This window comes from Neophocaena asiaeorientalis, unplaced genomic scaffold, assembly GCF_003031525.2.
Source record: "Neophocaena asiaeorientalis asiaeorientalis breed wild unplaced genomic scaffold, Neophocaena_asiaeorientalis_V1.1 scaffold256, whole genome shotgun sequence".
Classification (NCBI taxonomy): domain Eukaryota; kingdom Metazoa; phylum Chordata; class Mammalia; order Artiodactyla; family Phocoenidae; genus Neophocaena; species Neophocaena asiaeorientalis.
In genome coordinates, this window is record NW_020185324.1 from 197,950 (window position 1) to 210,740 (window position 12,791).

Below are 12,791 nucleotides of genomic sequence, written 5' to 3' on the forward strand. Positions count from 1 at the left end.
ACTTACCTGGTGGTGCAGTGGTTGGGAGTCCGCCTGCCAATGCAGGGGACATGGGTTCCAGTCCCGGTCTGGGAGGATCCCGCATGCCGCGGAGCAACTAAGCCCGTGCGCCACAACTACTGAGCCTACGCTCTAGAGCCCGCGCGCCTAGAGCCCATGCTCCACAACAAGAGAAGCCACCGCAATGAGAACTCCACACACCACAACGAAGAGTAACCCCCGCTCGCCAACAACCAGAGAAAGTCCACGCAGAGCAACGAAGACCCAACACAGCCAAAAATATATAAATTAAAATAAATAATTAAAAAAATATATATATATAGATTCTATTCTTGAAAAGACTGCAGCAATCCATGACCCAATTCTTTCTGACAGCATGGCCTTCTGGTGAATTTCCTCACCTGTTCAATAATTTGCCTCACGGTATTTAACCGCACCACCCCGGAGGATTTCTCAGATCCCGCGTCTCTTGGTTCCGTTTCTGCAAAAGCAAAAAAAAAAAGGGGGGCGGGGGAGGGACGGAGTAAAATTTTAGAAACCAGTAACAACCAAGTACACCAATCTAGCATCAGCAAGGATGGGACGGCTAACATTCGCTGTCTCCTAATGAGAGGCAATGGGAAGGACCCACACTACCTGTTTAACCAAAATCTAACCAGGGGAAACAGGCCAGGCCAACAGGGAACATCCTAGGAGACAAATGGCTTGGACTGTTCAAAATATCACATTACAAACTAATTTAGAAAAAGGAGGAGACCAGAAAGACATAAAAATCAAATGTACTGCATGCTCCTTGGTTGTGTTCTGAATTTAAAAAAAACAGTAGCAACAAGCTATGAAAGACATAATTGGGATAAATGAAGAAAATTTGAATAAAGGACTATATACTAAGTAAAATTATTGTATCAATGTTAAATTTCTTGGCTGTGATAATGGTATTGTGGTTGTACAGGAGAATTAGGAGATTCACAGAGGTAGGAACTGTGATAATGCCTGCAACTTAAACTTTCAAACAGTGCAGCAGAAATTATAAAAATTTGTGTGTGTGCCTGTGTGTGTGCACGTGTGTGCCTATGGGGGAAAGAGTGCAGATGGCAAAACGTTACCTGTTGACAGTGACCCCAGATGAAGGGTATGTGGGTGTTAATTATTTTTTCTGTATGTTAGATATCTTTCAAAATAAAAATTGGTGGAGAAAAAAATATCACTGACAGACTTACTAGCAGTTTGGAACAGGTCAGGCAACTCATTTGCCAACTTCTCCAGGGCTATATCTGCTATGGGGCCAAATAAGACCACAGGTCTCTTGAAACCAGCTGAAATGAGATAAGAAAAGCCATGAAATTAGGTATAAAATAAGCTAGAAGGATATATTGTACAACATGGGGAATATAGCCAATATCTTATAGTAACTACAAATGAAGTATAACCTTTAAAAATTATGAATCACTATATGGTACACCTATAACATATAATATTGTACAGCAACTATACTTCAATTAAAAAAAAAAGCCATGAAGACACCTACATGTCCTTAGCTGTTAAGAAGCAAAAGTATTTTATATATTGATAACACAACTAAATGAAAGAAATTGTGCGTTCTCCCACCTCCAATTCAGACTAGCTCTTTTCTGAAAAATAAAAGAGCTCCCTCTTTTATTATAGTTCACTCCTCCCACTATTACTAAAGATAAGTTTTGCTCTACAGAATATATAAAAACTTCTGAATGGTAGTATTAAAAAAAAAATAACAGATTGTAGAACTACGAGTTGGCACAGCTCACTTTTTTGTAAGTCTTATTTCATGTCTAAACATGATTCCAATCTGTAAGCTGGCTTGGCCTAAGTGATACAGGTAAGTTGGAATGTGATCATTAAAGTTAAAAAACAAAGAAAAACAGGCTCTGGGCCCAGTCGGATTATTTCCTGGCCCACTTGGCTTCCACACCTTCTCGAAGCAAAACCCTCTCGTAAGCCGGGAACTTGGTGCTGACTGACACAACGGCCGTCAGGTCTTCCCGACTCTTCCGTAGGTTCTTCTTCACGCCCGACCTCTGGCCGCGCATCCTCCAGAAGTCTGCCCTGTCCCCACTGCTGTCTCTCTGGGCAGTCTGAACGCTGGCCATCTGTTCTGCTCTGAGAGAAGAAACCAGGGGAAGTAAAGGTCTAAAGCCAGGAAATGCGCAAATGTGTGGGTCACTAATCAAATTCAGTCAATGTCACTCATGGACTTAGATTAGAGGTGCAGCTTGACAATGAGCAAGTTGCACGGGGTGAGAAACACAGGGCCTTCCTCTTCTGGATGGAGGCAGAGAAAGGCTAGGTGCACATAAAATCCAGCAGAAATAGCTCAGTAATAAACATGATGACATGGCTTGTTCTGTTTAGGCTGATATAAGACACACCCTGTCTTACTGTACTTCGCTTTATTGTGCTTTGCAGATATTGTGTTGTTTTTTTTTTTACAAATTAAACATTTGTGGCAACCCTGCATCGAGCAAGTCTATCAGTACCATTTTCCCAACAGCATTTGCTCGCTTTGTGCCTCTGTGTCATAGTTTGGGAATTCTCTCAAAATTTCAAACCCTCCACCAGCAAAAACACTATGGCTAACTGAAGGTTCAGATGATGGTCAGCATTTTTTGGCAATGAAGAATTTTTAATTACGGTATGTACATTTTCTTTTTACACATAATGCTATTGCACACTTAATAGACTGCAGTAAAATATTAACATAACTTCTGTATGCACTGGTAAACCAAAAAATTTGTGTGACTTGCTTCACTGCGATATTTGTTTCATTGCGGTGGTCTGTAACCAAACCCGCAGTATCTCCAAGGTCTCCTCATACACAAGAAATGGATGATGGGAGGGGTCGTGATGACAAATGATCGAGTTATATGGGGCTTCCTTTGGCAGGGGGAGGTGTTGTTTACTTGTGGGAGGAAGGCTTAAAGGGGTTGCGTGGGTGTATGCAGTCTCAAGATACCTGCTTTTGTTGGGGATTAAGCCTTTCTCCAATTCATTTCCAATCCTCACGGCCAGCCAGTGGCCCAGTTTCCCATCGTACAGCGTATCTACCACACGGAAGACCTCCCCTCTGGTGAAAGCCAGGCTCTGTGGAGTTTCTTTCTCACATTCAAAGTGGCTTCTTATAAAAAACGAATCCCCTCTGCCACAAGCCAGTATGTCTCTATACACTGAAAGACAAAAGCATCATTGCATGTGGTACTCAGCTTGGCCAGAGGTCTTTTCTGGAAGAGTTATCAGCTCTCTGAACTCTGATCACCCTCTTTACTTTCTTTGCATTTAGCGACCTCAGCACACAGGCCCCACGGGAACCATAGTTCAAACAGGAAGAAGGACAAGTAACTAAGTTCACGAGTTGCTGTGATGGTTAATTTTATGCATCGACTTGACTGGGCCATGGGGTGCCCAGATATTTGGTCAAATATTATTCTAGGTGTGTCTATGAGGGTGTTTCTGGATGAGATTAACATTTAACTCGGGCAGACTGAGTAAAGCCAATTGCCCTCCCTGATTTGGGTGGGCTTCAGCCAGTCCATTGAAGGCTTGAACACAACAAAAAGGTAAACTGTCCCCTGAGTAAGAGAAAAATGAACTCTTCTTCCTTTCAAAGTGGGACGTCAGCTTTTCTCCTGCCTTCAGACTCAAACAGATACACTGGCTCTTCCTGGATCTTGAGCCAGTCCGCCTTTGGACAGCAACTACACCATTGGTTCTCAGGTCTTTGGACTTGGACTGGAACTAAACCATTGGCTCTCTTTGGGTCTCCAGCTCACCAACTCACCCTGAAGATCTTGGAACCTGCCAGCCTCCATAATCATGTAAGCCAATTCCTCACAGTATCAATAAATAGCTCACTTTCTCCCTTTCTCTGTCTGCCTGTCTCTGTCTCTCTCTTTCTATGTATAGAAAGATATTTATATATACACACACACACACACACACACACACACACACACATCCTATTGGTTCCATTTCTCTGGAGAACCTTAATACAGTTGTCAATCAACTGTACTAGTTGAAGCAGACAAGAAGATTCTATTAACCCCCATTTTACAGATGAGAACAATAAAGCTTAGAAAGGTGAAGCAACTTGTCAGACTGATACGGGTTAATATGAGAGCTGACCAGCAGGTGTGGCCCTTTCCATCTGCCCTGGGAAAACTCAATAATAACTTCAGGTTAAGGATGGATCTCTGTCCAGAAAAGCAGTTTTACTCCAAAATCACACAACTAGTGAAATTCTTTCAGTAGGTGCACAGAAAACATGTGTATAGAAAGTTAAATGGTACCCGAATTCTTTCCACATACCTATGACCTAGAGATCAGGTGTCAGGATCCACTTCGATATTTTAATACCCAGATTTTCCTATTGTGCTCCCAAGCTACCTCCCTCTCCTACCGCCCACTAAACTCATAACCAAACTTGCTCACCATCAGCTCGGCTCTGGGCTAAAATGGTCACCATTTCGCCTTTGGGGATTTCTAACAGGTAGAGAACGGCATCCTCCCGAACGAGCCCTCTGAAATCCTGTGTGTTCACCTGATAGGAGGGGCAAACAGAAAAAACAAAACAAGGAGAAGTAAGTTGTTTTCAAAAAGGTGCCACCTGCTTTTGATCTGTTTGTTCTCATCAGGGCCCGCCCACAGCAAACCTCAGATGTAAAGAAGTCCTTAGTGCCCTACCCAGGGACTCTTAGCACCCGGCCTGGGCTGTGGGCACCACCATACCCTCCTGCCTCCCCACGCTGCCCACCCCTTAGGAATGCGCCATTCCACCAAGGACTCATCACTGGATCAGGTTAGAATTTCTTGTAGCTGTGTCCGCTTCCCTCCTTTGAATCTCCTGTAGAGGTGGCCAGGAAGGTACAAAGCCAATTACTGTAATGCAATAAGGAGTGGTGGGGTCTATGGTAAATGAGCGTGCTGGCCCAGCTTAAGGCATTAATACTTTTCACATTGATTCAAATAAAAGCCTGCAAATAAGGATTCTGACCAAATCCACCTTTCTCTTACAGCTTCTAGCACCTGAAATTGAAGAACATTAGTCTTAGGTGGCAGACCATTAGCCTAATCTATAGGCTTTTAGTTTAAGCTTCTGATACATAACGGGCAAGAAGCTCACATTTATTCCCCACTGAGTAGGGTACACTGTAAATAGCTCTCAGAAGACAAGTTAGAAAGCAGGTAAAATTGAAAAGTGGGACAAAGAAAAAGACATTTTGACATCTTTGTCTTGTACCTTGAAAACCACTCTAAAACAGAATAATTACACATAAGTAAAATGTAAAAATGATTTTAAAGTACCTAATATTTTGATAATGTATTACAGAAGTGAAGATACAGAATTCCTCTGAAATATTTTCTTCAGTCACTGAGGACTTGTAGAATCCTTTAATCAAAGAGTAATGCCTTACTACTGAAAAAACATCATTAATTGAGTCTAATTTAATTAAGGTTGGAATTTACCATTAAGTGAAAATAGGCATGAGATTAAAATTTACTTGGTGCTTTTAAAATAGAGTGATTTACTAAACGAATCACGTTAACTTTTCCATTGAAACGATATTTATAGCATTTAAGACAGCTCATTCCCATCTCGCTGTCCGTGAATGAGGGATATTCACGCTTTGGTAATTAATCCTTTCTTGTGCACCATCTGCAGATCTACATCTGTGTCTATATGTGGCCACATGTATGTTTTTATATGCACTGTACATGCTTGTATTTGTGTATTTAAATAAGATAGGGCCACAGGGCATGGGGGAAGACCTTGGAGGTCCCTCTGTCCTTCTCTATTCAGAGACTGCCCCTTCTGTCAAGCCAAAAACTATAATGGTCAAAAGTAAAGCAACACATGGTAGCTAAAATCCACATGGTTAATAACCAAACTTAGGAGCTTTTTTTCCCTCTTTCCCTTCCTCTAATAGTTTCTGAAAGAGAAATGACAATCATACCAGGTAAAAAAATAAGCAAAGAGATAGGTAAGCCAAGCACTAAAGCATGTGCACTTGTTAGTTACAAGGCACATATTTCGCCACAGCACACTCACTTTTTCGTTCCACGTGTCAAGCTGTCACCTTTACAAAAGGAAGAGCTGCACTTAAAAAACCCACAGCAGAGTAAAGTGCTTACTGTATGTACATTGTACCCTGATATATTCAATTTGACCATGGAAAGGAGTGCTGAAACAAATTAAAGGAAAAAAGGCCAGGACAGCACTTTGGTTAGGTTGTACAGCCCTCCCCAATAAATATCCTCTTCCATTATCTATTTAGTAGTCTACACGGTCTAGCTGTGTCTGCTGTGAGCCTGAAGAGGATTCTGTGTCAGCTACGCTAAGGCTGTGTCGCAATTTATCTGCCCCAGTAGGTGAGCTCAATCTTTTTCACCCCTTTGAAGAACTGAGGGCTCCTTTTGTAGTCAACAGAAAATTTCCACACACCCAAGAATGAGGACCACCTACTGCCTGACCTCCAGATGAGACTACTGCAAAAGAAGCTGGTTCCTGGGCTTCCCTGGTGGCGCAGTGGTTAAGAGTCCGCCTGCCAATGCAGGGGACACGGGTTCGTGCCCCGGTCCGGGAAGATCCCACATGCCGCAGAGCGGCTGGGCCCGTGAGCCATGGCCGCTGAGCCTGCGCGTCTGGAGCCTGTGCTCCACAACGGGAGAGGCTACAACAGTGAGAGGCCGGCGTACTGGGAAAAAAAAAAAAAAGAAGCTGGTTCCCACAGTTTCTTGCTTGTCGCCAAGGTGGTAACAGGAAACAAGACACTTTCTCAAGTAGAAAACATTGTGTATCACGACTTTTACACATGGAAGTGACTCTCATTTTAACGACTTAGGTCTGTCAAGCCCCTAAGTGAATTTACTATTTTTTTTCATGAAAATTCTGAAAATCCTTTTCCCCACAGGGTACAAAAATATGTCATCCTTGAACCTTCGTGAGCAAAAGTTTCCAAATTCGTACCTGACTTCCTACGGTCCCACATCAGTTAGGAAACACGCTTTTTCTTCTTTGGCATCAGCCCACGAGTAAACTGGTATAAGCTGGCACTCAAACGGGGCTCTTATCGGTAGCACTTGGTAAGTGCTATTTCCTAGGATCATGTGGTACCCTGAGGTTCACTCAGGTACACTTAGTCTTCTAGGATCCTGTCCAGAGCCGAAGAGGGTCTAGAATGTCACTGGAAAGCTTCAGCAAAGCTCAAGGTCAAGGTTTGCTCTTCATCGGCTCCAGAAATGAAATCTGAACTACCACCATGAGGCCAAGGTCCAAGAAGGAAAAGGACCACCTCTTTTTGTGCTCTGCCTGCTTCCTTTGGGAATTCTGCTTTTCTCCCCTCTCCTCTGAGGCTAGACGCTCTTACCAGACCACCTAGTATGCATAAGAAATGCAAGTTTACAGAAGCAGAAATTCCCCCGCATTCTGTATTTTTATAGTCACAAGGTACTCAGTGTTCTTGAAGTTAATACTGAAGTCAGTGGAAAATACATGATAAAATGTCAAAGATGAGTTGGTTATCCTTTTTTTAAACCAATAGATTATACAAACATATATATAGTAAATTGAAAAGTACCAATATTTGATTAACCAGGGATTCTCCTTCCTGGACAATTTCAGATGTAAGTAACACACTGAATGGCAGCAACTCATTAGTTTCCAGCAGGATAAAGAACAGACACTGACTTTCCTACTCTGTGCCAAGAACTCTGCTGGGCGCCTTGCGAGTATCATCTGTTCTAATGTTCCCAGGGTGCCTGCGAGGCAGGTATGCTTATCCCCATTGAACAGATACAGAAACCCGAGTCTCAGAGCCGAAGCCAAGGCCACAGACCAATATGAAGCTGGGACAGTATTCAAATCAGATGATCTGATGCCAATACCCACCTTTGTTCAGTTACAGCACACGGCCTGAAGAGTGACAACCAAGCAGGGGAATCAACTAAAAACCAACCATTAGCAAGATCTTTTGAAAGCTCTTCCACCTAGGCCCTTAGCTGAAGTCTCCGTTTTTTTGTTAATCAAATTAATAAAAATCTTTGTGAGGGTCTTGAACACTATAAAGTCCCACAGACATAGGGATGAGTTTTGGGTTCCAGGACTAGGAGACAGGACCCATTCGAAGGAAACAGAGACCTGATGCTTGGCAGCAACAAACCTGCAGCTGGTCTATTTTCACAAGCTGGACCACTTTCCTGTCCCTTATGTAAGACCCTCCAGAAAACCCCACTCTTTCCCAGTAACATTTAGAAACAGGGCTGGGATTTCCTACCTTCAGAATCTGGTCCCCTTCTTGAAGACCTTCTTGCTCCGCTGAGGTACCCTCTTGAATGCCGGCCACAAATATCCCAACATCATTGCCACCGGCCAACCGGAGGCCCACACTGTCTCCCTTCTTGAACCTCACCATTTTGGTATTGGGGCTGCAATGGGTTCCGTTTCAGGAAAGAAAGATGGGAGATTTTTGGAGGGGGTTGGGGGCGGGGTAAAGGAAAACCAACATTAGCAATGAGCAATTTAATTTATTCTATCTATAGAGTGATTTACCCTTTTAAAATATCTCTCTCGGGGCTTCCCTGGTAGCGCAGTGGTTGGGGGTCTGCCTGCCGATGCAGGGGACACGGGTTCGTGCCCTGGTCCGGGAAGATCCCACATGCCGTGGAGCGGCTGGGCCCGGGAGCCATGGCCGCTGAGCCTGTGTGTCCGGAGCCTGTGCTCCGCAATGGAAGAGGCCACGGCAGTGGGAGGCCCGCGTACCACCAAAAAAAAAAAAAAACAGCTCTCTCTCATTTTTCTCACATAATCTACAATTTTATCTTCCCTGGGGCTGTGAGATGAATATCAGTAGGCCACTTTACCAGTGAAGAACAGAAATAGAGAATGTTTAAGTAAACTCATTCAAGATTAAAAGCAAATAATGGGCAGGATTAGAGCAAAAATCAAGGCCATCTGATTCCTACTTCAGGATTCTTTCAAAGGAAAGCCTGCTGACCCCATAGGGATCCTGTCAAATGGAGACACAGCCTGGGTCCAGGGAAGCAGGATCCTAATCCAGAGGCCACTGCTTGGAAGCAGGGGTTCTCACTGTCAAGTGCAGAGCACTGTATCACTTCTCCCCTCCCTCCACATGCCAGGATCACCTGTCACTATAGCCCCTACAGAGGCACCATACTTAAGCAATACTTCATCCATCTGGGCGTTCTTGACCTGGCAAACTCAAGTATTCAAAATAACATCTGGAAAACTAGCCAGGTAAGCAGACAAGCAGACAAAGTTAACATTCACTCTCTTCCACATTTTACTCGTCCTACAAATGATTTCTCTTTCTCACAAACAGTAGCAATAGGGGTTGGTTAAAGGGCAGCTGATTATATGCAAAATCACCATCTATAGTTTAAGAAAACCATTCTTCCAAATTTCCATTAAGGAGATAGAGCTGTGTGGAGGAAGAAAGGGGGAAAGCAAGAAAGACTGAAATACATACCCATATATTGCTAAATCTTCAGGACTCGGACGAAGAACAGTTCTTGGGGCTGGTTTTGGTGGAGGAACTGTGGATTAAAAGACATCATTACCGACCTGGACTAACAGGCTTTGTCTTGTCTCCAAATATAAAGATCACAAAATCCACAAAAAATTCAAGTCTGTACTCTATGCTACATATATGTTATCACGTCAAACAAAAATGTCAAGTTTAATTTTGAGGCATTAGTAGGTGTCAATGATTTCTCAGAAGAAGTGAGAAGAAAATGAACCTTTAAAATGCAAGGTGCATAATCCCATTTACAAGCAGGCAGCATTTTTTAAGTAACTTAAAAGCCATGTAATAATGCTGGTTTTTCCCATGGATAAATATTTATGCATTTAAATCATGATAATTTTATGGGGTTGGGGGCAGGGGTAGGGAATGGAGTTGAGATCAGAAATGGGACATAAAAGGACTTCAACTAATCAAATTTGACAAAATGTGACTGTGACATAATTAGAAGTATGTATTTGGTCTCTTCCCCACCCTCAGAGATCCTAAAGTCCCTTTAATCTCTGGAGTGAAAGGGGTGCCAGGAGTATCTTTTGCTCTAATGTTCCATCTTTGAGCCCAGTTCCTGACACAGAGGTCCTACATCCCTTGCAATTTCCTGGGTGATGGGAGCATCCTTTGTTCTAAAGAGATGACTCCTGGATAGCCTCAGGATGGGGCTGGTCACCAGGAAGAGAAAGCCATGCACATGACAAAGCCTCCATAAACAAGGGGATTCAGAATGCTTCAGGGTGGGTGAAAATACTGAGGTGCTGGGAGGGTGACGTGCCTGGAGAGGGCAGGAAAGCTCTCCACCTTCTCCCCAGACATTGCCCTATGCATCTCTTCCATTTGGCTGTTCCTAAATTGTATCTTGTATTAAAAAAAAAAAAAAAGTAATAGTAAATAAAGTGCTTTCCTGAGTTCTGTGAGTCATTCTAGCAAATTATCAAACTTGAGGAGAGGGTCATGGGAACCCCCAGTTTAGAGCTGGTTGGTCGGAAGTGAAGGCGGCAACCCGGGACTCGTGACTGGCGCCTGTAGTGGAGGCATCTTGTGAGACTGAGCCCTTAACCTGCGGGGTCTGCACGAACTTGGGTAGTCAGTGCCAGAACTGAATTGAACTGTAGGACACTTTGTCGGTGTCTGGAGAATTCGAGAACTGGTAGTTGGGCAGAGGACAAAACCCACACAGTTGGTGTCAGAAGTGTTGTGAGCAGATAACAGTTCAGGTTGGGATCAGGGATGGGAGACAAAAGGACCATGACTAATGAAACATAACAAAAGGTGACCAATCTGTTGGCACACAGAAAGAGCTGTTATTCTTTGTATTTTTCTCAATATTAAATGAGATAGGAGTGCCTCTTCCATATATAAAAATGATTTTAAAATAATTTCTCTCTCTCTTTCCAGCCACCTTCTGGAATTACCAAGCACTGACACCTGAACATGACGGTTTAAAATGAGCCTCACCTGGGGATTCCTCTTGGTATGTGGGTTCCTTGCTGGGCTCTGCGCTCACTGCAGCTGCAACATCCCCAGTGGACTTAAAGGGAGTGGGTGTGGCGCCCATCCTGGACCATCTGCTATGCGTGTCCTCTCTTGAACTTAAGCACACGTCATGTTAATGTCTCATCATGTGACAGATTTGCAAATACGTATGTGCGTACACTCCCAGGGATGTGGGCGAGGGAAAATACTCATCATCTTACTTTGGTCTTTCCTTCAGCTTTTCATTCGAGGAATGATAATCATAATCGGAATACTGCTGTCGTCTGTCCTCCGGAGAAAATGATTGGTTTGACTCTATTTCTGAGATATCTGATTTCAAAAATAAGAAAAGACTTCTTAATAAAACATTTGAGACCTGTGCCAGAAATTATTCTATTCTCTGGGCAAGGAAACAGGGGAAATGGAAGAGAGGGCAGGCAGTAAATGTGCTATTAGTCTGATAGTCTTTCGTTGAAAAAAAAAAAAGAATCTGATCGTTTGAAAGGAAAGGCATTAATTAAAAAAGAGGGCTCTAAATCCAGAATTTTATGTTCCTCTTTCATCATACTTTCCATCAAAGCTGACACTGAAGAGACAAAATCCAATGATGGGAATATATATATGTGTGTGTGTATGTGTGAATCTATATTAGTGTATATATACAGGTACACACACACACACACACACACACACTCATTTTGAGTGTGCACATAGACCAGTGCTTCTGAAACTTTAATGTGCATACATATCACCTGGGATCTTGTTAGAATGCAACTCTTCTGGGCCGGGCCCGAGATTCTGCAATTCCATCAAGCTCCTGGATGACACGATGCTGCTAGTGGGCTAAGGAGCACACTTGGAGTAACAAGGAAATAACCCGTAAGCTCCTAGCACCCTGGCATTACTTCCTGTGCTCTACGTGTTTTCCTGTATTCAGAGCAGTAACCACCTGATTAGACATTATATATAATAGAAATTAAACCAAGTTTTAAGGTTTTATAAAGTAATTCTTTTAAAGATCAACAAGTCCATTTCTAAACTTGAGAACTTAGTATTTTCTAAACTTTTCTGCACAAAGCCAATACTAGATGATTAAGTAGGAAATAGCATGCCTCTTTATTTTTATTGGTAATTTTTACATGGTTAAAATGTTATCGTATGTACTGTATGTCAACTATACTTCAATTAAAAAAATAAAAATAAATAATAAAGACATGCCCAAGAGCCCCCCGCCCCGCCAAAAAGTAAAGGGCTAAGAAGACACAAGACCATTTTGAAGGACAAGAAGTTGGATTTGGCTGTGAAAATAAATGAAGAGAGACCAAATAAATAAATGTTATCTTATGTAAAATCCATATTCAAATTAAAAAAAAAGAAACGACTATAGCTTCATAAGAGAAGAGGTGACACAGATTGCTAATCAATGAATACCAGAATATTCAGCCATTCTGACTGAGTCTATTATAGTGTCCACCAGTTTTAACTATCCTCTATAATGTCTTCTCTTTGTTGGAAATATTAAGTCACTTCAAAAAAAATCACATGATAAAGCACAAGAATGAGCAATTTACAAATGTATGTGGTTAGTTCTGTGAACCACTCCCACATACATTTTTTTACTAACAAGTTTTGTTTTCAATGGTCTAAATCAGAGTCCATAGGGATTCACAAGTACACCAGAATTTCATACTGGAATCCTAATTTCAACAGACCCTTTAATAAGAAAATAACAACCAAACCTGGAATTAAAGT

At 42.4% G+C, this 12,791-nt stretch overlaps 1 protein-coding gene across 4 annotated transcripts in view; it reads right to left on the reverse strand.

Moving 5' to 3' along the window:
- The window catches only part of TJP2 (tight junction protein 2), a 129,371-nt gene that overhangs the window by 15,498 nt on the left and 101,082 nt on the right, over positions 1-12,791 (reverse strand). For all 4 annotated transcript variants that reach the window (XM_024734302.1, XM_024734303.1, XM_024734301.1 and 1 more), the window contains 9 exons: positions 11,261-11,369; positions 11,022-11,155; positions 9,516-9,582; positions 8,304-8,454; positions 4,462-4,570; positions 2,990-3,200; positions 1,949-2,136; positions 1,221-1,316; positions 402-481 (listed from right to left, as the gene is read on the reverse strand). In XM_024734302.1, coding sequence (XP_024590070.1) covers positions 402-481; positions 1,221-1,316; positions 1,949-2,136; positions 2,990-3,200; positions 4,462-4,570; positions 8,304-8,454; positions 9,516-9,582; positions 11,022-11,155; positions 11,261-11,369 — 1,145 coding nt within the window. The remainder of the gene's footprint in view (positions 1-401; positions 482-1,220; positions 1,317-1,948; positions 2,137-2,989; positions 3,201-4,461; positions 4,571-8,303; positions 8,455-9,515; positions 9,583-11,021; positions 11,156-11,260; positions 11,370-12,791) is intronic.